Below are 26,489 nucleotides of genomic sequence, written 5' to 3'. Positions count from 1 at the left end.
GTCTTGGATGCACCCATGAGCCCTAGGCAGAGCTTGGCACCAAACTCCAAATGTCTGGGGTTCAAGCCCCAGCAGGTCTTACAAAAACAAAAGCATGTACCTCTAGGTTTCCCAAGGGACATTTCTTTTGTGCTGGATAATTTATGGCTGGACACTCACATCATCGTCAAGCCAGAAATAGCCTGGGCCAGGCTGAGAGTTGGGGGGGGCCCCCAGACCCAGGCAGTGGGGCTGGTGCAGGGGCCCGCGCGGGGTAGGGTGTGATGCAGGCACAAGGCTGGTTTTAATTGAGACCTTGGCTCCGAAAATCTCTCCAAGTAGAAGGCGTGGCGCCCAGTAAGTATTTTTATGCAGAAATATGAGAGCTATTCCACCTATGCGGCATAAAACTGCTTCTATAAACTGAGGTAAAGGCAGACGAGGGGGCGCGGGCTGGACCCCCCGTGGCCCTGCTGGCCCGAGGCTTGGCCACCTTGGCCTCCCGTGGAGGCGCCGGGCCCTGCTGTCCCACCTGGGATGCTCGCATGCTCTTTTATATGAAGAATGACGCCGGGCTTGCTGCTCTGCTCACAGCCGTTGTTTGACGGAGCCTCATCTGATCCTAGAAGAATGAGCTCCCTACAAGCAGACCCCCGAGGCTCTGAGGCTCTGGCCACCAGCTGGGTGAGGTTTCCGGGGGCAGGGGCACAGGCATGGAAGGTGGCCCTGGTGGCGGAGGCTCTTCCCAGGACGGCGAGGGCCATTTCGCTGCTGCTTCCTCCCACTTAAGCTGTGTGAGTCACGGATCCTCAGGGAGAACTTGGGGCCAAGTGACCGGCCAAGAGTGCTGGCTGCTGAGAGGGGCTGCTGCAGACAGTGACCAGGAGGGTCACAGGCCACACAGTGCCTGGGAGAGAGGGTGCAGGCACAGCCTGCCAACCACACCCCCCAGCCCTGTCTCGCTGCAGGAGAGCCTGGAGCTGAGCTGAGCCCACGAGGCAGTGTGGCTGGCTGCGCTGAGGTCTGGGGCACCCTTGGGACAGGCACACCTGGGCAGGAAGATGTGAGGGAGGCTTTGGGGCCTGCTAGGCTGGCTTAAGGGACAGGAAAGAGGGGTCCAGACCAAGGCTCACCAGACTCCGGCTTGGGAGGGGCTGGCCCTGCCTGCCCACCCCAGGGGCCTGGAGGGTCGGAATTGGGGCTCCCCCGAGTGGGACAGCCGGGTCAGGAGACTGTGAGGACTCAGGGGTGGCAGGTGGGGCTCAGGTCTAGAGTGGAGAGGCCTCAGAATTTGGGGAGGTGGTGGTGGTGCCATCTGTGCAAATCCTGGAGACAGCCTCCAGGGGACTTGGGGCTGCGTGTGGTGGGCAGGGCCGGGCAGAGACATGGCAGGGACTGAGCTCGCATCGGCCAAGGCAGGTGACAAGGGCTGGCATATGAGGCGCATTTGGGGATGATTCGGGGCATCTCATCAAACCTGGGACATTTACCTGCATGTGGAAGGTGGTGGTGCACAGCCCACCCACGCTAAGTTGTGAATCTGGGCTCACCACAGCCTCTCAGATCTGCCCTGTGCTCCTCGACCCAGGAACCTGCAGCCTGTGTCCTCCCCAAGCAGCACTCCAGGCTCAGATTCCAGCTCTAGGGGCCGGGGACCTCAGTTGTCAGCTGGGCCCTCTTCAAAGGCCCCCAAACTCAAAGTGCCAGGCATTTGTACAGTGGGGACCCCCATGCCCGACCCCCGTTAACTGAGCCTTGGGGTGCAGGGCTGTGGCAAGAAGGACCCAGTGGCTGGCAGCACCCCAGGGCCTCCCAACGCTGTTAAGACTGTTCCCTCACTCTGGCACTGAGACGCACACCGTGCTGCACGGGAGGGTTTGACGTGCACACCGCTCGCTGCATGGGACACGCACACTGCACTGCACAGGAGGGTTTGACACGCACACCGTGCTGCATGGGAGGGTTTGACACGCACACCGTGCTGCATGGGACATGCACACTGCACTGCACAGGAGGATGTGACGTGCACATGGTTCACTGCATGGGAGGGTTTGACGTGCACACCACGCTGTACGGGAGGGTTTGACGTGCACACCGCACTGCACGGGAGAGTTTGATGTGCACACCGCTCGCTGTAAGGGAGGGTTTGATGCGCACACCACGCTGTACGGGAGGGTTTGACACACACACTGCACTGCACTGGAGGGTTTGACGCGTACACTGCACTGCACTGGAGGGTTTGACGCGCACACCGCGCTGCACGGGAGGGTTTGACGCACACACTGCACTGCACGGGAGGGTTTGACGTGTACATCGCACTGCACTGGAGGGTTTGATGGGCACACCGCACTGCACTGGAGGGTTTGATGGGCACACCGCACTGCACTGGAGGGTTTGACGCGCACACTGCACTGCATGGGAGGGTTTGACAGGCACATTGCGCTGCACGGGAGGGATTAAGCTTTGACTCAAATCCATGAGTAACTCTGGAATGATCCGTGTGAAGTCTAGGCCACACATTCTATGGAAGTGCCGTTCTCACTGACCCCAGCCTGGGGGGCAGAGTTGGGGGCTGGGGGTTCTGTCGGAGCACCTAGGCCTCATCTCCACGAGGAAACGTGAGGCCACCCATGCAGAAGTGCAGCAGCAGGAAACCCAGACCTTGAGAGAGCAGTGGGCGCCGCGGCCCCTCAGAGCCACGGCCAGCGGCCACTGTGGGGGCTACCAGGTGGCAAGAGTGGCTAGGGCCGTGTCCAGGCTGGCCACTGGCCTCAAGGCCTGGGTGAGTCTGCTGCCCTCAGCCAGGGAGACCCAGAAACTCTGCCCTGAGGACCCTACGAGGCTGAGCCCCTGCCAGGCTCAGGGGAGACGAACAATCGGCTTGAGCCTCCGCAGCCCCCCGGGACTGCTTGTCTGGGGATGCGGCTGCCTGGCCCTGCCTCCTTTCACCCACGTGTGACGACTGACCCTGGGTACAGCTTGCTCCTGCTCTGGCCTGGTTCTGGGTCCCCATGACCGCACATTCCCTTGACTGCTGGGCCTGGGCCCACCCACCCCCAACCCCCAACTGGTTTGTGAGCTCCACTTACCAAGCAGGCCACCGGGGGTGCCCTCCTGGCCACAGAGGGCACCCAAATCCAGCTCCAGGTCTCTCCTGGGCAGGGGTACGTCGGCTTCTGCACCTCTCTTGGCAGCTCTGGGCCCCGGCGCCCCAGCTGCGGGGCTGGACACAGGATAAGGGATGCATTCGAACCCACTGCAAAGGAATGGGGGCAGCTTGGCTCTGCTCACCCCACACCAAGCTAGGGTGCAGGCAGACAGCGTGCTCCGTGCCCTGGACCCAGGGACTTGCCTACACTGAGTCCAGGGAGTGCTACTCAGCCTCTCTGGGAGGTCTCCTGCTGGGATGGGATCAACAGAGGCCCAGAGAGAAAAAGGGCCTAGCCAGATAGCAGGTCTCAGCGTGAAGGAAGAGCTGCCTGCCGCCCCCACTATTCTTTTTTTTTTTGAGACGGAGTCTTGCTCTGTCACCCAGGCTGGAGTGCAGTGGCGCGATCTCGGCTCACTACAAGCTCCACCTCCTGGGTTTACGCCATTCTCCTGCCTCAGCCTCCCAAGTAGCTGGGACTACAGGCGCCCGCTACCACGCCCGGCTAATTTTTTTGTATTTTTAGTAGAGACGGGGTTTCACCGTGTTAGCCAGGATGGTCTTGATCTCCTGACCTTGTGATCCGCCCGTCTCGGCCTCCCAAAGTGCTGGGATTACAGGCTTGAGCCACCGCACCCGGCCCCCATTATTCTTTATGACAACTCCAGCAGCATCACCTCTTGGGTGCATTCTGACTTTCACAGTGGGTCCAAGTTTACTGCAAATGTCAGACTGTCCTTAACTCTGGAGAAGGGCTGGTGGGAAAAGGGAGTGTCAGAGCTGTGGCGGTACACTCAGGTCTGGTCGCCTGGGGCACGGCTAAGTTCTGACTGTGAACGGGAAAATGCATGGATTGTCATGTGGCAGGGCTTAGAGTGAGGCCTCTTCCTGGAGTCCTGCAGCTCAGGCCTCTGTTTGCATGTGGGTTCGTGCACACACTGGCCTGGTCCAGCATCTTCCTGGGAGGCCTGGTGATGTGTGCATGGGGAGTGGCGCCCAACTAGGCCTGGCTGGTAAGGGCCGTTCCCCTCCTGGCTGCATCGAGAGGCCTGAGCATCTCTGCAGCCGACCCTCCTCCCAGGAGCACCCGAGGGCCGGAGTCCTGACGTCGCCCCTCCAGATATGGACCCAGGCCCAGAGGCTTCGGGGCCAATTTCTGGGGGAGACTGGGGGCTCTGACTCGGGGCTTGCGGTCTCAGAAGGCAAGAGGGACCACAGCAAAGGGTCAGATACTGAAATTCAAGGGAGCTGTTTCCTTAGAACAGACATCGAATATTTCATTTGTCATAACCAGGACTTAGCCCAGGTCTCCAGGGAAAAAAGGACAAGGAATTAATGTGATCTAAATGAACTCAAAACAAACTCAAAACTAACTCGTTGGTGTCACACGTACTCACAATGGGGTCTGGATGAGTGTCTCTTGGTTGTCTCCGTCCACTTTGAAAAAGCTGACCTCAGAATAGGCCGACAGCTGCACGTATCTGACGCCCGCTGAGATCTGCAGGACCCGGCCACTCTCGCCTTCCAGGAGAGAGGAGCAGGCAGTGAACACTCACAGGCACCCAGGAGCAGGGGGCGCGGGCACAGGGCTCACCAAGACTTGTCTGTGGGCCCGGGGCAGGCCTCTGGGACACTGTGTTTATAACTTGGCGGGGCCACATTTGCTGGCGGCCGTGGCCCCGGGGGGCTGAGTACCGCGGCTTGCCCTCCGTGGCCTCTCTGCTCCTCTCTCATGCCCTGCAGAAGTTTCCCGGCCCTGGGATCTCTGGTGCTGGCCACACTCACCCCAACACCCCTGTGCCCCTTGCCTCAGGTCCTGGATCCTGAATCTCCAGCTCTGGGCCTCGGGGACCCCTGGCTCCACCTCTGCCCGAGCCTGGGGGTGGCACACTATCAGAAGGCATCTCCTTGCCAACCAGCCTCAGGGGTTCACCTCAGGTACACCCAGGCCCTGGGCTGGTCAGGGGCATGGGGTGGCACTGGCACTCACAAGCTCCCGGGGCCTCCAACGTGGTTCTCATCCCCCTGGTGGATAGCAGGCCTTCCATGCCCATCTCCCACCCTGACCCGGGGGGATGGTCCCTCCACCAAGGTACCCAGCACAGGGCCTGGCACATAGCCGGTGCCCACCAAGTGTCTGCTGAGTCAGCTGCTTCATCCTGCACCCCATTGCTCCTGGGAACCTCAGGCTGCAGGTGGCCCCCAGAGGACTGTGCCCAAGGAGTGGACACCATTGTCCCTCTGAGTTGCTGAGTGCAGATGCTCTGGGCCCTGCTGGGCAGGTGGAGGTGGCGGAGTTGGGTGTTCAGCCACACTCAGAAGACCCCACGTGGGAGCTGGATAGCAGGGAGGAGTGGCTTGGGCACCGTGGGTGGAGGCAAGATGGCTGTGTCGAGAGGAGCAAAGAGGAAGAGGAAGGAGGCCAGGTGCGGTGGCTCACACCCGTAATTCCAGCACTTTGGGAGGATCACCTGAGGTCAGGAGTTTGAGACCAGCGAAACCTGTCTCTACTAAAAATACAAAAATTAGTCAAGGGTGGTGGCAGACACCTGTAATCATCCCAGCTCCTTGGGAGGCTGAGGCAGGAGAATCACTTGAACCCAGGAGGCGGAGGCTGCAGTGAGCCGGGATCCGGCCACTGCACTCCAGCCTGGGAGACAGAGAGAGAGTTCGTCTCAAAAAAAAAAAAAAGAAAAGAAAGAAAGAAAGAAACAAAAGAAGAGGAAGGAGACCAGTTCAGGGCCCCAGAGTGGATGCCAAGCTCTGGGATGGGTTCCCAGGTGGGAAGTGACTGGACTTCAGCGAACATGGGCTATTTGGACAAAGCAGGGCCCAGGCGGGCTCCCACTTGGGGTGGCGGTGGAGGGTCGCCTCAGAGCCTAGGCTGTCCCCGATCATCACCGATGAAGTATCACACCCTGCACCCCTAGCACTAGGCACAGGTCCAGGGCCTGGTCATGTGGACTCTGAGGTCAAGGTCCCATGGAGAAGGAAAGGTCAACAGGAACCCAGCCTAAGATCTGGTGCAGGAGACGTGACTGAGAAAGCAAAGATGTGAAATGTAAAAACACCAGCGTAGCCTTCTGGACTTCCGTATGGGGACGGAGTGACTGGGATCGACGGACATCCCGGTTCAAACAACCAAGAACACTGACAAAGTGCGATGAAATTGATCACCAGGATCCCGGACACCAGCAACTCAGGACAGATTCTTCAAAGAAGGAAACAAACGGTGTGGCCACTGCCTTAAGAGAACGTGCAGGATGAGCTGCAGACAGAGGAAACTGAGGCACAGCCCAACAAACCCCTCAGTTGAGAAAAATGAGCAGAGAATCTGGGGAACAAGGCACACGGTCAGTTTTTTTTTTTTTTTTTTTTTGAGACGGAGTCTCACTCTGTCACCCAGGCTGGAGTGCAGTGGCCGGATCTCAGCTCACTGCAAGCTCCGCCTCCCGGGTTTACGCCATTCTCCTGCCTCAGCCTCCCAAGCAGCTGGGACTACAGGTGCCCGCCACCACGCCCGGCTAGTTTTTTTTTGTATTTTAGTAGAGACGGGGTTTCACCGTGTTAGCCAGGATGGTCTCGATCTCCTGACCTTGTGATCTGCCCGTCTCGGCCTCCCAAAGTGCTGGGATTACAGGCTTGAGCCACCGCGCCCGGCCTCAGAGTTTTAAAGTTCAAAAGGCAGAGCAGCGAAGAGGAGAGAGAGGACCCTGAGTAGAGGGAGGACCCCGCAGCCTGCAGGAGGCCCTGGAATACTCAGCGGAGCACCAGTCAGCACAGCTGGGACGAAACTCCACAAGGCTGGGGAAGAACCACCCGAAGAATTGAGAGGGACCAGGACCTGGGCCTCACACAGGACTGGGCATGGTGCCTGTTCTCATCGGCCAGGCTGGAAAAACTCAGAAGTCACAGGAAGCTGGGACAAGCTCTCAGAAAGTTCTTGCTACAGTCATGGGGAACCATTGGTGTGAGGCAGACAGGTCTCCAGCAGACCTGCGCAACAAATCATAAACGCAAGAGCCAGGAGGACTTAACTGTCTCCAAGTCACTGAACTGTGCCCCAGAACAAAGCTCAAGAATATTGACAGGAATACAAAAATATCCAGTACCCAACAAGGTAAAATTTACAATGTCTGGCATCCAGTCAAAGATTATGAGGCATGCAAAGAATGCAGGAAAGTATGGCCCATAACAAGGAGAAAAATACATTGAAACTGTCCAAAACCGACACGGATGTTAGAATCAGCAGTAAAGGACATTCAAGCATGGTCATCATAACTGTATTCCATGTTCTAAAGTTAAATAGAGACACAGAAGATGTAAAAAAAGAACAAAGAGCCGGGCGCGGTGGCTCGCACCTGTAATCCCAGCACTTTGGGAGGCTGAGGTGGGCGGATCACCTGAGGTCAGAAGTTTGAGACCAGCCTGGCCAACATGGTGAAACCCCATCTCTAATAAAAATACAAAAAATTAGCTGGGTGTGGTGGCACATGTCTGTCATCCCAGCTACTTGGGAGGCTGAAGCAGGAGAATCATTTGAACCTGGGAGGTGGAGGTTGCAGTGAGCCGAGATTGCGCCACTGGACTCCAGCCTGGGAGACAGAGCGAGACTCTGTCTCCATCAATCAATCAATCAATAAGAAAAAAGAATGATGTGAAACTTCTGGTGATGAAAACTATAATGTATGAGATAAAAAAATATGCTGTTGCTCACAACAGGTTAAACATTGCAGAAGAAAAGATTTATGAACCTGGAAATGCGGTTGACCCTGGGCCAACATGGCAATGCCGGCCGCTGACCCTCCATGCGGCTGAAAATCCACATGTCGATTCTGACTCCTTCATGACTTAACTCTAATAGCATACTGTTGACCAGAAGCCTTGCTGATAACAGAAACTGTTGATTAACACGTATTTTGTATGTTGTATCTATTAAATACTGTATTCTTAAAATAAAGTAAGCTAGAAGAAAGAAAATCATAGTAAAAGAAAACAAGGCCGGGCGCAGTGGCTCACGCCTGTAATCCCAGCACCTTGGGAGGCTGAGGCAGGTGGATCACGAGGTCAGGAGTTTGAGACCAGCCTGGCCAATATGGTGAAACTCCATCTCTACTAAATATACAAATTTTTTTTTTTTTTTTTGAGACGGAGTCTCGCTGTTGCCCAGGCTGGAGTGCAGTAGCCCAATCTCAGCTCACTGCAAGCTCCGCCTCCCGGGTTTATGCCATTCTCCTGCCTCAGCCTCCCAAGTAGCTGGGACTACAGGCGCCCGCCACCTCGCCCGGCTAATTTTTGTATTTTTTAGTAGAGACGGGGTTTCACCATGTTAGCCAGGATGGTCTTGATCTCCTGACCTTGTGATCCGCCCGTCTCGGCCTCCCAAAGTGCTGGGATTACAGGCTTGAGCCACCGTGCCTGGCCCTAAATATACAAATATTAGCCGGGCGTGGTGGCACATGCCTGTAATCCCAGCTACTCGGGAGGCTGAGGCAGGAGAATTGCTTGAACCCAGGAGGTGGAGGTTGCAATGAGCTGAGATCATGCCACTGCACTCCAGCCTGGGCGACAGAATGAGACATCTCAAAGACCCCAAAAAACAAAAAACATATTTACTATTTATTAAGTGGAAGTGGATTATCATAAAGCTCATCCTTGTCTTCACACTGAATAGACTGAGGAGGAGAAGGAAGAAGAGGGGTTGGTCTTGCTGTTTTGGGGGTGGCCGAGGCAGAGGAAAACCTGTGTATGAGTGGATCCCGCAGTTCAAACCTGTGTTGTTCAACTGTACAGCTGTAGAAGCCATCCCAAGTGAACCATCGAGGGAAAAAAAAGTAAGAAAGAAAAAACAAGAAGGAAGAAAGGAAGGGAACCAGTGAACAGTGGGACAACCTCAAGTAACCCAATCATGGGTAACACATGGGAGAGGCTGTGCCAGAAAAACTACTGGAAGAAATAATGGTTGAAAATTTTCCAAATTTAATGAAAACAACTGAGGTCAGGAGTTTGAGACCAGCCTGGCCTACATGGCGAAATCCTATCTCTACTAAAAATACAAAAAAAAATTAGCTAGGCGTGGTGGTGGGTGCCTGTCATCCCAGCTATTCGGGAGGCTGAGGCAGGAGAATTGCTTGAACCTGGGAGGCAGAGGTTGCAGTGAGCTGAGATGGTGCCATTGTACTCCAGCCTGGGTGACAGAGCAAAACAAAAAAAAAAAAAAAAAAAAAAAAAAAGAAAGAAAGAAACTAAAATCAAGATGCTTTCAGACATACAAAAGCGGAAAGAATTCATTACTAGCAAACCTGTACTACAAGAAATGTTAAAGATTAAGTCCTTCAGGCAGAGGAAAATGAGAGCAGATGGAAATATGGATCCGCAGGAAGAAGCAAGAAGAACCAGAAGCCACAACAATGTGGGTCAACAGAAGAGACCTGCTTACTGTTTATTAAGCAGACATTAAAACCTAAGTGGTCATTTAAATAAAAATAACAATGTATTATTAATTTTATTACATATATGAACATAAAATGTGTGAAAACAATTGCATAAAAACTGGGAGTGGCAAAAAAGGTATACAATTGTACAGTTCTTACACGTGAAGTAGTATTATAGCTCTTGAAAATAACTGTGTCACAGTTTGCCAGGAGAAAATAATAAAATAAAAAAGAAAGGAAGGAACTGGTAAGTCAGGATGTACCTCTGCTACCCTGACACAGCAAGACCAACCATTCCTCTTCCTCCAATCCCTTCATGATGGTCCACTTTCACTTCATGAATTGTAAACCCTAAAGTAATCCCTCAAATAATGAAGCAAAGAGTTATAATTAATCCCTTAACAGAGGGCCAGGCGTGGTGGCTCACACCTGTAATCCCAGCACTTCGGGAGGCCCAGGTGAGTGGATTGCTTGAGACCAGGAGTTTAAGAGCAGCCTGGGCAACAGAGTGATACCTCATCTCTACAAGAAAAAAATTTTTTTTAATCGGCCAGGCGTGGTGGTGTGCAGCTGCAGTCTCAGCTACTCAGGAGGCTGAGGCAGGAGGATCACTTGAGCCCAGGAGGTCGAGGCTGCAGTGAGCTATGATTTCACCATTGCACTTCTGCCTGGGTGACAGAGTGAGACCTTATCTCGGGAAAAAAAAAAAATCAGAGAAGATAAAATGGAATAATAAAAAATGCCCAATTCAAAAAAGATAAAAATAGATATAGAGGGGAAATAAACAGCCGGAGCAAATTAAAAAATAGTAAAATGGTAAATTTAATCCTACTGTGTTAATAACCATATTAAATGTGAATGGTATAAACAGTTCAGTTAAAAGGCAGAGATTGTTAGATTGGATAAAAAAGCAAGACGACTATATGCTGCCTACAAAAAGAACACTTAAAAAACATAAGCAAGCTAAAAGTAAAAGGATGGATACAGCTATATCATGCTAACGCTAGTCAAAAGAAATAAAAAGTGACCATATTAACATCACAGAAAGTAGATGTAAGAGTAAAGACAGTTAACTAGAGATAAAGAAAGTAATTTCACCGTGATAAGGGATCAACTGATTAAACCACATAAAAATCCCACATGTATATGTCCCCAATAACAGAGCCCCAAAACACATGAACCAAAAATTGAGATAAATAAAAGCAGAAATAGGCAAATCTTTTGTTTGTCTGTTTTGAGACGGAGTCTTGCTCTGTCGCCCAGGCTGGAGTGCAGTGGTGTGATCTCAGCTCACAGCAACCTCCGCCTCCCAGGTTCAAGCAATTCTCCTGCCTCAGCCTCCCAAGCAGCTGGGATTACAGGTGTGAACCACCATGCCTAATTTTTGTATTTTTAGTAGAGATTTTAGTAGAGATGGGGTTTCACCATGTTGGCTAGGCTGGTCTCAAACTCCTGGCTTCAAGTGATCTGCTTGCCTCAGCCTCCCAAAATGCTGGGATGACAGGTATGAGCCACTGCACCTGGCAAGGCAAATCTATCATAGTCAGATATTTCAATATGCTACTCTCAATAACTGATAAAACAAGCAGACAGAAAATCAGCAAGGATATCGTATACTTAAACAATAATATCAACAAAACTGACCTGATTTATAAAATATTGTATGCAACAAAATTCACATTCTTCTCAACTGCACACAAATTCTTCCAGAAACTTGAAGAGAGAATTTTTCCTAATTCACTCATTCTATGAGGACAGCATTACCTTGATAGCGAAACTAGACAAAAACATTACAAGAAAAGAAAATTTCATGCCAATATTGTCTTCATGAAGAGGGATGCAGAAACTCCCAACAAAAGTTTAGCAAACTGAAGGACAAGATAATTCATTGCTCTATTAAAAAAAAAGAAAGAAAGAAAAAAGGCCAGGCTTGGTGGCTTATGCCTGTGATCCCAACATTTTGGGAGGCTAAGGTGGGAGGATCGCTTGAGCCTGGGAGTTTGAGACCAGCCTGGGCAACAGAGTGAGATTCTGTCTCTATAAAAAAAAAAAACAAAAACAAACAAAAAGATAATTGGGGAAAGAATGCTCTTTTTAACAAATGATCTTGGGACAAACAGATATCCACATTCAAAAGAATATACAACAGCTGGACTCCTTCCTTATACCATACAAAAAGATTAACACTGAATGGTTCATAGTCCTAAATGTAAGAGCTAAATATATATATATTTTTGTGTATATATACAAAATATATATATAAATTTATATATATTTTTTATTTATATATATTTATTTTATATATACAAATAAAATTACATATAAATAAAATTATATACAAATATTATATAAAATTCTATTTATTTTATATATATATATATTTTTTGAGATGGAGTCTTGCTCTGGAGTGCAGTGGTGTGATCTCGGCTCACTGCAACCTCTGCCTCCTGGGTTCAAGCAATTCTCCCGCCTCAGCCTCTCAAGTAGCTGGAACTATAGGAACCCACCACCATGCTCAGCTAGTTTTTGTATTTTTAGTAGTGACGGGTTTTGCCATGTTGGTGATCCACCTGTCTTGGCCTCCCAAAGTGTTGGGATTATAAGTGTGAGCCTGGCCTAAAGATACAAAAATCTTTTTTTTTTTTTTTTTTTTTTTTTTTGAGACGGAGTCTCGCTCTGTCGCCCAGGCTGGAGTGCAGTGGCCAGATCTCAGCTCACTGCAAGCTCCGCCTCCTGGGTTTACGCCATTCTCCCGCCTCAGCCTCCCCAGTAGCTGGGACTACAGGTGCCCGCCACCTCACCCGGCTAGTTTTTTGTATTTTTTTAGTAGAGATGGGGTTTCACTGGGTTAGCCAGGATGGTCTCGATCTCCTGATCTCGTGATCTGCCCATCTCAGCCTCCTAAAGTGCTGGGATTACAGGCTTGAGCCACCGTGCCCGGCCTAAAATTCTTAAAAGAAAACATAGGAGTAAATCTCCATGACTCCAGACTAAGCAAAGTCTTCTTAGATATGACATCAAAAGCAACAAAAAGAAAAATAGAGAAATTGGGCTTCATCAAAACTTGAAACTTTCGTGTTTCAAAGGATGCCATCAAGAAACTGCCAGACTGCCCACGAAATGGAAAAATGTATTTGCAAAGTAGATATCTGATAAGAGACTTGTATCTAGAAGAACTCTCAAGACATTTTGATGCAGGGCAGGTGAGCTCCACAGTAGGGCTTAGCCTGTGAGGGTTCCTGGCTTTGGCCAGGGAAGGATTCAAGGGTGAGCAGGAGATATGGAAGTGACAGGGCCACAGCTCCTGCAGAGCTGGGCTGCCCCACAGGCAGAAAGCAGCAGCTCAGGGCAGTGCTGCAGTCATATTTATACCCACTTTTAACTGCACGCAGATTAAGTGGCGGTTTATGTGGAGACTTCTAGGGAAGCGGCAGTACCTTGTGGGTCATCAGGTCATTGCCATGGCAAGGGGCGGGAACGCCCAGGTGTTGCCATGGTGATGGTAAACGGGCATGATGTGTCGGTGAGCGTGTCTTACGGAAGGCTGCTTCTGCCCTGGCCCTGTTTTATCTAGTCCTCAATTTGGTCCTGTGTCTGAGCCCCACTTCTGGAGTCAAGTTCCGCCTCCTATCTCCATGTCTCCAGCTAACATCTACAAATGGCCCACAGCACACACAAAGATGCTCAACATCATTAGCCTTTAGGGAAATGTAAATCAAAACCACAAGGCGGCACCACTTCACACCCACAGAGATGGCTATATCCAAAAGACAGACAGGCCGGCGTGGTGGCTCACGCTTGTAATCCCTGCACTTTGGGAGGCTGAGGCGGGCGGATCATGAGGTCAGAAGATGGAGACCATCCTGGCCAACATGGTGAAAGCCTGTCTCTACTAAAAATACAAAAATTAGCCGGGCGTGGTGGCCAGTGCCTGTAGTCCCAACTACTCGGGACGCTGAGGCAGGAGAATTGCCTGAGCCTGGGAGGCAGAGGTTGCAGTGAGCCAAGATCACACCACTGCACTCCAGCCTGGACCACAGAGCAAGACCCAGTCTCCAAAAAAAAAAAAAAAAAAAAAAAAGGCCAGGCGCGGTGGCTCATCCCTGTAATCCCAGCACTTTGGAAGGCCGAGGCGGGTGGATCACGAGGTCAGGAGGTTGAGACCATCCTGGCTAGCACAGTGAAACCCCGTCTCTACTAAAAAAAAATACAAAAAAAAATTAACCGGGCGTGGTGGTGGGCGCCTGTTTTCCCAGCTACTGGGGAGGCTGAGGGAGAAGAATGGTGTGAACCCAGGTGGTGGAGCTTGCAGTGAGCCAAGATCGCGCCACTGCACTGTAGCCTGGACGACAGAGCAAGACTCAGTCTCAAAAAAAACGCAGACAGACATTAGCAAGTACTGAGGAGGGTGTGGAGCCATTGGAACCCTCGTTCATTGCTGGAGGTAATGTAAAAACCTTACAGGTTTTCATGTTCAGACTGAAAAGGAAGAAGTAAAATTATATTTATTTATAGACAATATGATCATATATAGACAAAATCTTAAGGAATCCTCCATAAAACTAGTACAACTAATAAATGAGTAAAGCAAGTCAAAGGAAATGAGGTCAATATGTAAAAATCAATTGTAGTCTAGCAACCTCTGAAATGAAGTTAAGAAAATTCTACTAGGCCAGGCGCAGTGAGTCAAGCCTGTAATCCCAGCACTTTGGGAGGCCGAGACGGGCAGATCACGAGGTCAGGAGATCGAAACCATCCTGGCTAACACGGTGAAACCCCGTCTCTACTAAAAAATACAAAAAACTAGCCGGGCGTGGTGGTAGGCACCTGTAGTCCCAGCTACTCGGGAGGCTGAGGCAGGAGAATGGCGAGAACCCAGGAGGCAGAACTTGCAGTGAGCTGAGATCACACCACTGCACTCCAGCCTGGGCGACAGAGCGAGACTCTGTTTCAAAAAAAAAAAAAAAAAGAAAGAAAATTCTACTCATGACGGCATAAAAAGAATACAATAAATTTATCAGTGTTTAGAAATAATTAACAAAATACTTATAATTCAATATCTAATAAATAAAATATTATTATATATTAACAGATTTCACAAAGAAGTGCAAGATGTGTGCTGAAAGTAACAAGACACTGGTGATAAAGTAGGAACTCTAACTACATGGAGAGTTGCTTCCGTGTTCATGAGCCTCAGTGTTGGTAAGATTTTATCTGGCCATTCCCTCCAGAGGGGTTCAACGCACCCCCTCGACATTTCAGCAGCCTTCTTTTGTTGTTGTTGCAGAAGTTGGCAAGCTGATCTTAACATTTTATACGGAAATGTAAACGTCCCAGCAGAGTCAAGATCATTTTGAAAAGAAAAAACAAAACTGGAGGACTCTCCAACTGGAAAACGTGCTAAAAGCGACAAGAATCCAGAGAGTGTGGCTCTGGCATAGACTGAGGATAAATCAGGATAGACAGATCAGTGGAGCAGACTGGCAGTCCAGGCATAAACTAAACCCTGACTCTTAGAGCCGACGGATTTTCAACCAAGGTGCCAAGGCAACTCGACGGTGAAAGCGTAGTGTTTTCAACAAATTGTGCTGGGATGACGGAACATCCCCATGAAGAAAAGATGAATTTAGAACTTTATCTTTTCCATAAAAATAACTCAAACTGGATCACAGGCCTAAATGTAAGAGCTAGAACTGTAAGACTTCCAGAGGGATATGAGACAATCTTTGTGAAACTTGGGTTAGGCAAAGAATTCTTAAATACGGTACCACAACTATGATCCATAAAAGAAAAAATGGACAAATTGGACTTCACCAAAATTAAAGATTTTTGCTGTTCCAAAGATAGCATTAAGCAAATGAAAAGACAAGCCTTAGGCCGGGCGCGGTGGCTCACGCCTGTAATCCCAGCACTTTGGGAGGCCGAGGTGGGCGGATCACAAGGTCAGGAGATCGAGACCACGGTGAAACCCCGTCTCTACTAAAAATACAAAAAATTAGCCGGGCGCGGTGGCGGGCGCCTGTAGTCCCAGCTACTCAGGAGGCTGAGGCAGGAGAATGGCGTAAACCCAGGAGGCGGAGCTTGCAGTGAGCCGAGATCGCGCCACTGCACTCCAGCCTGGGCGACAGAGCGAGACTCCGTCTCAAAAAACAAAACAAAACAAAAAAAAAAAAAAGAAAAGACAAGCCTTAGGTGGACAGAAAACATTTGCAAAGATGTGTCTGATAAAGGGCTTGTATGAAGACTCGGTAAAGAACTCCACGGCTCAAAAATAAGAAGACGGGCCGGGCGCGGTGGCTCAAGCCTGTAATCCCAGCACTTTGGGAGGCCGAGACGGGCGGATCACGAGGTCAGGAGATCGAGACCATCCTGGCTAATACGGTGAAACCCCGTCTCTACTAAAAAATACAAAAACTTAGCCGGGCGAGGTGGCGGGCGCCTGTAGTCCCAGCTACTTGGGAGGCTGAGGCGGGAGAATGGCGTAAACCCGGGAGGCGGAGCTTGCAGTGAGCTGAGATCTGGCCACTACACTCCAGCCTGGGCGACAGAGCAAGACTCCGTCTCAAAAAAAATAAATAAATAAAAAAAAAAAATAAGAAGACGACTTTTCAAAAATTTCTTCTTCTTCTTTCTCTCTCCCCCCTTTTTTTTTCTGAGACAGGGTCTCCCTCCGTCGCCCAGGCTGGAGTGTAGTGGTGCAGTCATGGGGCTCACTGTAGCCTCAACCTGCTGGGCTCAAGGGACCCTCCCAATTTAGGCCTTCCAAGTAGCTGGGACCACAGGCATACACTACTATGACCAGCTAATTAAACATAATTTTGGGGCCAGGCGCAGTGGCTCTTGCCTGTAATCCCAGCACTTTGGGAGGCCAAGGTGGGCGGATCACAAGGTCAGGAGATAGAGACCATCCTGGCTAACATGGTGAAACCTTGTCTCTATGAAAAATACAAAAAATTAGCTGGGCGTGGTGGCGGGCACCTGTAGTCCCAGCTACTCGGGAGGCTGAAGCAGGAGAATGGCGTGAACCCGGGAGGCAGAGCTTGCAGTGAGCCGAGATCGCGCCACTGCACTCCAGCCTGGGCGACAAAGCGAGACTCTGTCTCAAAAAAAAAAAAAAAAAAAAAAAGAAAGATCTCCTGGGCTCTAGTGATCCTTGCACCTCAGCCTCCCAAAGCGGTGGGATTTTAGGTGTGAGCCACTGTACTGTCTGACAGTCCAATTTTTAAAAAATGGGTACAATATTTGAATAGACATTTCTCCAAAGAAGATAAACAAATAGCCAATAAGCACAGCGAGAGCCACTCATAATCAACGGTTGTTAGGGAAATGCGAATCAAAATCACGAGGAGCTACCAATTCACACCGACAGGGCAGCTATTACACAAAGACACAATTCCAAGTGCTGGGAATATGCGGAGAAATCTGAACCTTCATGCATTGCTGGCAGGACTGTAAAATGCTGCAGCCATTTTGGAAAAACAGTTTAGGAGTTTCTTCAAAAGTTCAGGCCAGGTGCGGTGGCTCACGCCTGTGATCCCAGCACTTTGGGAGGTTGAGGCGGGCTGATCACCTGAGGTCGGGAGTTCGAGACCAGCCTGACCAACATGGTGAAACCCCATCTCTACTCAAAATACAAAATTAGCTGGGCGTGGTGGCACGCGCCTGCAATCTCAGCTACTCGGGAGGCAGAGGCAGGACAATCGCTTGAATGCAGGAGGCGGAGGTTGTGGTGAGCCGAGATTGCACCATTGCACTCCAGCCTGGGCAAGAAGAGGGACACTCCATCTCAAAAAAGAAAAAAAAGTTCAAACATAAATCTATCACATGATCCAGCAATTCCATCTGTAGGTACATACCCATGAGAAATGAAAACACATTCACACAGAAACTTGTATACAAGTGTTCACAGCGGCACCATTCACTACAGCCCAAGGTGCAAACAACTGCGACGCCCACCGGCAGACGAGTGGGGAAGCAGAAAGTGGCCCATCACCGGAACGGAGACTGTTCCTCCTGAAAAGGAAGGACACACTGACACGCACGCATGCGTGCCCCCACCACACACATACACAGTCAGACCTGTGCACACCTGTGCAAGGCATACACACACGTGCACACACATACACGAGCACGCACATCACACAGTATGTGCACGCATGCTTGCACACACACCCATGGCTGCCCTGACTGGCAGGGGAGCTGGCACGCCTGCAACCTCTCTGCCAGGCTCTGGGCACGAAGTCGCCTCTGTGCCTCAGGAGCCACATGCAACATCTTGTCCGCATCTTCACTGCTTAAGAACCTGCTGCCTGTTTCTCTTTCGGAAACATTAGGTCATCTCCCCCCGGAGATGCTTACTCTTGGCAATTTCCCCGTGGTCCTGCAGCAGCTGAACGTTCACCGAGAAGGGAGACCCTTGGGCCACTTCCATCACCTCCGGACCCAAGATCGCGATCCTTGTGGCTTGTTCTGGGAGAGGACAGAGTGTGGCTTTAGTGGTGACTGGCATGGCCCTCCACCCACCCCATGGCTGAGTCAGCAGTGGGCGCCCCGGGAACCGACCCGAGCTCGGTGTGGCAGCTGGAACACAAGCACATGCTGGGGCCGACCCCCCACAAGCCACCTTGCAGAGCAGCGACCTGGGCAGTCGTCCGCACTCAGACCGTGCGGCTCGGCTCTGCTGGCCGGGAGCACTGTGGAATCGAATCAAGTGGACCACAGGGACCACGGAGTATGCAAGAGACACAAGTGGGCGGTGTGGGGCTGTAGGATTTTCCTGCCCATGGAATGTTCCGGCATGTCTTCCCGCTGGTTGGGATTCAGGCCCTGCATTCCCTGCGTCTGAGTCAGCACCCTGAGGTGCTGGACCCGGGGCTGGGGCGAGGCCCGGCAAGGGTGGGTCCACTGGCTGGCCAGTGCCTCCTGGCAGCCAGGGCCGCCCCTGCTCTACCGGGGCCTGTGGGGCATTGCTGTGGGCAGTGTTGCCACACCGTGTCCTGCTGCCCACCACCCCCGCCCCCACCCGCCATCCCTGACTCTCCACTATGGACTGGCCTCCAGCAATCCCTGACTCTCCACTATGGACCGGCCTCCAGCCATCCCTGACTCTCCACTATGGACCGGCCTCCAGCCATCCCTGACTCTCCACTATGGACCGGCCTCCAGCCATCCCTGACTCTCCACTGTGGACCGGCCTCCAGCCATCCCTGACTCTCCACTGTGGACCGGCCTCCAGCCATCCCTGACTCTCCACTGTGGACCGGCCTCCAGCCATCCCTGACTCTCCAGCATGGACCGGCCTCCAGCCATCCCTGACTCTCCAGCATGGACCGGCCTCCAGCCATCCCTGACTCTCCAGCATGGACCGGCCTCCAGCCATCCCTGACTCTCCAGCATGGACCGGCCTCCAGCCATCCCTGACTCTCCAGCATGGACCGGCCTCCAGCCATCCCTGACTCTCCAGCATGGACCGGCCTCCAGCCATCCCTGACTCTCCAGCATGGACCGGCCTCCAGCCATCCCTGACTCTCCAGCATGGACCGGCCTCCAGCCATCCCTGACTCTCCAGCATGGACCGGCCTCCAGCCATCCCTGACTCTCCAGCATGGACCGGCCTCCAGCCATCCCTGACTCTCCACTGTGGACCGGCCTCCAGCCATCCCTGACTCTCCACTATGGACCGGCCCCTAGCAAAGCACAATGGAGGGGCTTTAAAAGCAGATGCTGGGAGAACGCCTGGAATCTGAGGCTGCCTTGAAAAGCAGCACAGGTGATGCCTGGTACACAGGGTGGCGGGTGCCCTGGACTTCATGGCAACGGTGGGGCTGGGGAAGGGCCTGAAGCTCTGGCCCCCGTGGGAGCTCTTGCTGTGTTCTGGGGGTAAAGCCAGAGCCCACCTTGGCTTGGAGGGAGACCCTCCTCAGGGTGAACCCAGGCTATGTCCTGCACCTCTTGCCCCGTTTTTCCCACTTAGGAATTTCAACAAGGACCAAGAGACTTTTGGGAGGAGGGGCTGGGATCTGGATTATTTCCCTTGAGGTGAGGTCACCAAGACGCTCCTGGAGGGCTCTGCTGAGGATCCAGGGGCCCCTCAGGGAGACTCCACCTGAGGCAGAAGCATCTGGGCCGGGACCCAGGCTCGGCCTCTGCTCCAGGATCCCCTGCAGGGTGCACTGTGTGTGTGCGGGTGCTGGGACCTGCCTCTCAGTGCTCCCCGGGCACCTGGCCACTTCTGCCTTCCCCAAGACCTCAGCCTCCATGAGGAGCCCAGGGCCAGCAGGTCTGTGCTGAGGGCAGCAGTTACTGTTACCTGTAACCCTGTGACCTCTCCCAGCTAACAGGTCTTGGTCCTCCAAGGTCCTCCAGGCTGAGGAGGCATGTGGGGGGCTGCCTGGGCTGAGACCTTGCAGGCATCCCCAGTGCAGAGCCCGAGTCGGTGCTAGCGGCACCTGCACCTGTCACCAACTTGGCCCCAAGGTTTGGATGAGTGTCATGTCCCTGGCCAGACTGACCCCTGGGGTGGCACCCTCATCCTGGAATCTATCGAGAGGCCACCCAGAGGCCACCAGGAACACCATGGTGAGAGGGAAGGTGGCTCAGGGAGGCACGCCCAGAGGAGGCACAACTGGCTGGTCCTTCTGTGAGCCCGAGGCCACCCTGTGGTCACATCACAGTGCAGAGGGCTCAGGGAAATTGGACAGAAGCCACTTGAGGGACAGCGCAGCTGTGACCAGGTCACCCCCAAACACTCAGGCCCCAAATCTGGGAGGCCCCACTTGCAGCAGGAGCACTTTTGACATCAAACATGTTTTTCCTAAAAAGGGATGGGATTTTAGATTCCACTGCGCCCCACTCCTCCCCAGTGTGCTCTGTGTCAGTATCTCCCATGTGACTGCCCAGGGGCCAGGGACACACCCCACAGTGGACCTCACAGTGCCCACGGGAAGGCAGGGACACCTACCTGCTGGGTGGCCGTTGATCCACAACCCATAATAGGTGACCCCTGAGCAGTGGGCCATGCTGCCCAGTCCACTGAAGACGTCGCTGTGCCACTGTCCCTGCAGACAGAAGGGTGAGGCTCAGGCTGGTGGCTCCCAAGGGTCTTGTGTGGGTCCCCGCACGGCACTGCAGCTCCCTGGGGCTACAGCGGGGCCCGAGGACCACAGGCTGCTAGAAAACCACATCGTCTTGAGGGTCCTTGCAGCCTGTCCCTTGGTGGTGAGAAACTATATTTCATTAGAATGCGATCCAATTTGCTTTGCAAAATATACTCCCCTTTGAATTTTAACGATGCCAGGAGGTATGGGAACAATGGCACAGTATATAAAATGCAAACAAAACCTCGAACGGGCACATTTCAGCACAAAAATCCTTTTAATACAAAGACACTGCATCTGTGGCATGTATCATAAAGGAGGCCTGAACCTGCAAACTGGCCGACTGTGGCGCTGGGATTAAGGTGCCCTGCTTGTCCGTTACACTGCTCATTTGTACATGAAGAGGCCAATTAAAAAACACAGTTTGAAAAAACGTGCCCGTGCGCTTGGGAGAAACGCCTGTTCGCTGCACACCCCAACTCTGCCTCCTTCATAACAAGCCTGGTTTCCAAGTCATACAACAAAGCCAGGGAAAATCATGTGAAATAGCAGGGTGATTATTTTCACGGAAAATGTCAACGGTATTTCATTTGACTCTCAATTACTTCTATTAGAAGAAAAATTAACCAAAGGCACGTTTTGCTTCTGTTCACTCTTCGGCAGGAGCCAAGCGGGCTCCTGCTTCCCTGCCTGGCCCTCCCTGGGTGCCTTTCCCAGGGGAACCCCGAGGCAGCCGCGGCAGGTCTGCAGGGCGCAGTGTGTGCCTTCCCAGGGCCTCTCCACGGATCCTGGGCCCTGGGATGCGTGGGAAGAGACAAGGAGGGCCGAGGGCCAGGGCTGAGGAGTGCAGCAGATCAGGGAGAAGTGGATGGTGCCGGAGTTCTCTCCGGCCGCAGGGAGACAAGGCCTCTGCAGACAGCCCTGAAGGCCACTGGATTGCCCCAAAGGCCAGGGAGAGCCACGTGCATGAGGGGCTGGCGGGGGGCGGGGAGTGGTGTGGATCGCATTTGCAGAGTGGCTGAAGAGAAGCCTCCGGGTCCAGGCCATCAGCTGGGGGCAGGGCAGGGTGGGGGCCACTCAGCGGCGGGCCAGGAGCACGGCTCACGCCTCCAGGCAGGGGGCTTCTATCCGATCCGAGACAACTGGCAGCCCACGTGGTTGCCCAGAGGCAGCAAAAAGGCAGCTCTCAGCTTCAGGAGAGGCTTGGCAGCCAGCTGGGGGTGCCAGGTGGGCAGAGGCCCGGCTGCTGTCTGGACAGGGCCCTTGCTCCTGGGGCTCTTGTCCTTCTAGCACCCAGACCCCAAGATCCCAGCCAGCACCCACCCAGCTGCATTCCTGCAATGTTCCAAGCTGAGCGCACCACTGACATCACCCTATTGGCCAGACAGTTGCCCTGAAGATCAGAGTCCGGTTGACTGTGCCACCTGGGCCCTGGGCAAGCACCACCCACACTGGCAGCTACAGTGGATGGGAGTCCCAGAGCTGATCGCATGTGGGGTCAGGTGAGAGCGCTTCTGGGGTTCAGATACCAAGCACTGGCGCAGAGTCCATGGGCTGTCCTGACTGCTGCTGCACGGCGTGCCTGGAGGCCAAGGCCTGTCGGAGGCCGTGGGCGCCCTGGCACGCACACAGCACCTCCCCTCAGCCTTGCCCCCTCAGCTCTCTGTCCTGTGACTTCAGGCGTTCCCACCAAACTGGGTGAGAGTCCACTGCATTTGACTGGCATTTCTTGAGGGTCCCTTCCTGGGACCATTGTCCTCTCTCTCTCATCTCATTCACGCTGGATGGGGAGAGGCGCAAGGTCAGCGCACAGCTGAGGGCTCTTCAGGGCGTCCCGGGCCCCTGTCACCGTCAGTAATGAGAATAGTGATGTCTGGTCTCTGCCCCGTTCCACCTGCTTGGCCTCTGGAAGGTGCCCTGGGCTTTCAGGAGGAGGAAGGTGGAGCTGTGGGGCAGGGCCAGCACCAGCTGCCATATAGTGTCCAGGGTGAGTACCCAGTGAGGCCACGGCTGGGCAGGGGAAGCCAGACACACTCAGGTCATGAGAAACGCAGAGGTGCAGAGCCCACCTTTGGGGTGAGTGACTTCAGCCATGGCTGGTCTGGGGCTGCGGCTCACATATGTGGCACGAGCCTGCCTGGCATCCCCCTCCCTGGGTGCTCAGCAATCAGGTCCGGGCTCAGCATCCTCGGTGCCCACCGCTGGTGTCCGGGTGGGAGGGCTGAGCCGGGCAAGCTTTCATGCAGCACTTGATCAGTCCAAGCACATCTGAGTGATCAATGCAACGGATTCAATAGCATGGTCTTGTCTAATTCATGTTATCAATCTCACCTTTGACAATTCGGTTTCTGTTGCATGCACCCCAAGCAGGAATGAGCAGGTGCTTATTAAATAGGGTGCAGGGGAGGCTCCTGATCCCCTTGCTGACGGCACAGACTGGGGCATTGAAAGTTCTGGAGCAGGCCGGGCGCGGTGGCTCAAGCCTGTAATCCCAGCACTTTGGGAGGCCGAGACGGGCGGATCACGAGGTCAGGAGATCGAGACCATCCTGGCTAACACGGTGAAACCCCATCTCTACTAAAAAATACAAAAAACTAGCCGGGCGAGGTGGCGGGCGCCTGTAGTCCCAGCTACTCGGGAGGCTGAGGCAGGAGAATGGTCTAAACCCGGGAGGCGGAGCTTGCAGTGAGCTGAGATCCGGCCACTGCACCCCAGCCTGGGCGACAGAGCAAGACTCTGTCTCAAAAAAAAAAAAAAAAAAAGAAAGTTCTGGAGCAGCCGCCTCCCGCCTGGGCCTCAGGGAGCACCCAGGCACAGCCCAGGGCAATGCCCAGTGTGGAGAGCTATGTGCAGGGCCTCAGTCACAGAGAGGCCGGGACAGAGGAATGGGCACGCCACCACCTGCTCTCCCTCCTCCTCCCTGCCGGGCCACTGCCTGGCACCCAGGTGAGCACAGGTGTATGGTGTAGGACACAGGAAGGTGGTGATGGTCACATGACCTTTGGGGAAGGGCTTCTTGGGGTCCAGGTCCACACCCAAAATAAAGAGGCAAACAGTGGTTCCAAAGTCAGGAAGCGGTCGTGCAGGATGATGGTGACACACATACGTTCCCCCTCGGTCACAAAGGTGACCCCAGGACCATAAGGGTGTTTTCTGTCAGGGGCCCTCCTTTCCCTGCCCTGCTCTGCCAGGTGGCAGAGCACTCAGGAGGCCCCGGGCAGTGCTCAGCTCTCCCCAGCTCCCAGCACCACTTGGCCAAAGGCTCACACCTTCCTTGACAGTCGATGAGCTCCGACGGCTTGGCTGGTGCGGGCACTGATTTAGCGCTGGCCTACTCCAAGCAGCCTGGAGTGGAAGAGACTGTGAGCGCTCTCCTTTCTCACTCTGGGAAGCACTTCTGGTCCATTCATGCTGTTTTCTTTCCGTGCTTTATTGGAAGCAACTCCCTCTGTTTTCAGGCCATAGTCAGGCGTCCACCCTCCCCTGGCACCACGAGGCACTTCCTGCCTCCGGCCCTCCTGGGGGATCCTGGGTCTGGTGCTCCTTGGGGTTTGACAGCCCCAGGAGGTGGGGGTGAAGAGCGGGGGCTCCAGCCTTCCCCAGTGTCGGCCTTCAGGGTGTTGTGGTCTGGAGAAAGTAACCCCCAACAATTGCCAAATCTTGGGTATGAAGCAGGCGGGGCCTTTGCTGAGGTTCACGGCCTGGTGCACCAGGTGGGGGCTCCCAGGACCAGCTGCCCAGCCCCCTCAGGCCATGTTATGAGTGAGGAGCCTGCCGGACCCTCCTGCCTGGGCCCTGCGACTGCCCAGGGGCTGCTGTGCCTTGGTGGGATGGGTGGGGCTAGCTCCGGTTTCTGAGGACTGGTCATCTGTGTCACTTCCTGGTAACAGTGAGGACCAGGGGTCCTGCATTTGACCTCGCTGGTCCCATCGCAAGTGCCTGGGCTTTAAGGTATGAACTATGAGGAGTTCCAGAGGGGACATGGGCTCTGCCCTAGTGTAACCCTGGTGTCCTGATAGCCAGCCCCCTCCTCTGCCCCAGGGTGGTGGGGGGTCCACCTGAGGCAAGCCGGCCAGACTCCCCAAAGGCCATGCGTGCTCAAACGCCCCAAATTATTTACATGGTTCTCAGTGTTACATGCACGTCAGGATACCCCCACTGGCCCAGGCTTCCTGGACTATGACCCCTGGGTCTGAGGGCAGTAGGCCCGAATGTGGAGGCTGCAGGCCCCGTGGAGGACCCGGGTGGGCATTCCCACACATGCCCAGCTGAGGAGAGGAGGCTGGGGGACTGCGGCGGGCAAAGCTGCCCAGAAGGAGCCACCTGCTCCGTGCAGTGAGCAGGTGCTCGGCACCCAGTGGCGACTCTGGGAAAGCCGGCGTGTGAGACAGCCAACACTCATGGCACAGCCGACGCAGCCAGGGACGCCTGGCGGCCCACGCTGCTGCCAACATGGGTAGGAGACCCTCTGATGTGCACACACACGTGTGGCCTCCAATCTGTCTGCTCCGAGTTCTGGTCCAGCTCCCACCGAGGGTGTTCGGAGGATGTGTGGGGCCTGCCCAAGCCCTCGGGTCCTGGGAGGTTGAGGCAGTAAGCCGTAAACCAGGAGTGCGGGGGATGGAGATGGCCGAGGCGTCGCAGGCTGGTGGGGGTGCTCGCGGCCCAGGACCTCTGTGGCTTGGGCCCGGCCTGAGCTGCGTGGCTCCTGTCCCTGTGGAAGAGGAGCCTCCTCTGCTTTGGGATCCGCTGTTCTTATTTTCCGTCAGAAGAAGCTGTAACACGTATATTTTCAGGAATGTATTTTTTCTAGAATGCATTTTTTAAAAAAGGTTCTTCATAGAGCTCTGCATTAAGGAATACTGGCTGCAAGGCAGGAGACACAGTTTGCAGGAGACATACCTGCCATTGAGATGGGAACAGGTCTCCTGGAGGGCTTCGCCAACCTCGAGCTCATGGTGCCCTGGGTAGCAGCCGATGTTTCCTGGAGTTTCTCCTACTATAGATGGATCAGAGCTGACGTAGGAGGTGCCAAGGGCATGCTCTGATGTGGGCAGAGGCGAAGGCCAGGAGAGAGAGAAGGACTCACCACTTTCTTGTCTTTTCAGAACATAAAATGATCTCTAAAACAAACAGCCGGCGCTGGTTGGGGTGTGGCTGGAGGGGCAGGGCAGTTCTCAGAGGCAACTCAGTGTCCAAGAAGGGCCTGGCGTCTGCCTCGTGGCCTCGAGGCTTAAGCTCCCAGGGAAGAAACGAAAGGGCCCAAACTCCTGTGCACAAAGGCACTCCACAAAGTCTTGCAGCACCAACATGGTGAGGGGCAGGTGCTCCCGGATGGGGGTGGCTGGTGGCCAGGACTGGGGGAGAACACAGTCACCAAGAAGCGTCAAAGAGGGGAAGACCGGGTGCGCAGTGCTGGCCACAGCTGACAGTGGGTGGGCTTGCGTCTCAATTGTGGTCATTGTTAAGAGGGCTGATACTCATTAGGGTAACCTTTTACAAAAACAACAGAAAATAACCAGTGTTGGTGAGGCTGCGGAGGAACTAGAACTGTGTGCACCGTGGGCGGGAAGGTAAAAGGGTGAGGCCGCTGTGGAGAACAGCATGGCGGTTCCTCAAAAATTAAAAACAGAATCACCATCCAATGCAGCAGTCTCACTTCTGGGGCTGCGGCCCACAGGGCCTCGAAGAGTTCTCTGTGCAGCCGTATTCACAGCAGCATCACCCACAGGACCCAGGAGGGGAAGCCTCCCTAGAGTCCACCCACAGAGGGGCAGAGAAGCATGTCTGTCCACATCGGGGGAGCCCGCCTCAGCCTTAGGAAGGAAGGAG

The 26,489-nt window shown here is 53.6% G+C and overlaps 1 protein-coding gene across 4 annotated transcripts in view; it reads right to left on the bottom strand.

Annotated features, from left to right (window-relative positions):
• MORN1 (MORN repeat containing 1) overlaps positions 1–26,489 on the bottom strand; it is a 72,429-nt gene that overhangs the window by 33,337 nt on the left and 12,603 nt on the right. For all 4 annotated transcript variants that reach the window (XM_005545012.4, XM_065531066.1, XM_045388219.3 and 1 more), the window contains 4 exons: positions 20,522–20,618; positions 17,920–18,030; positions 4,525–4,648; positions 3,069–3,235 (listed from right to left, as the gene is read on the bottom strand). In XM_005545012.4, the coding sequence (XP_005545069.3) occupies positions 3,069–3,235; positions 4,525–4,648; positions 17,920–18,030; positions 20,522–20,618 (499 nt within the window). The remainder of the gene's footprint in view (positions 1–3,068; positions 3,236–4,524; positions 4,649–17,919; positions 18,031–20,521; positions 20,619–26,489) is intronic.

This window comes from Macaca fascicularis, chromosome 1 (assembly GCF_037993035.2).
Source record: "Macaca fascicularis isolate 582-1 chromosome 1, T2T-MFA8v1.1".
Taxonomy (NCBI): domain Eukaryota; kingdom Metazoa; phylum Chordata; class Mammalia; order Primates; family Cercopithecidae; genus Macaca; species Macaca fascicularis.
This window is presented reverse-complemented; position numbering and strand designations above follow the sequence as displayed.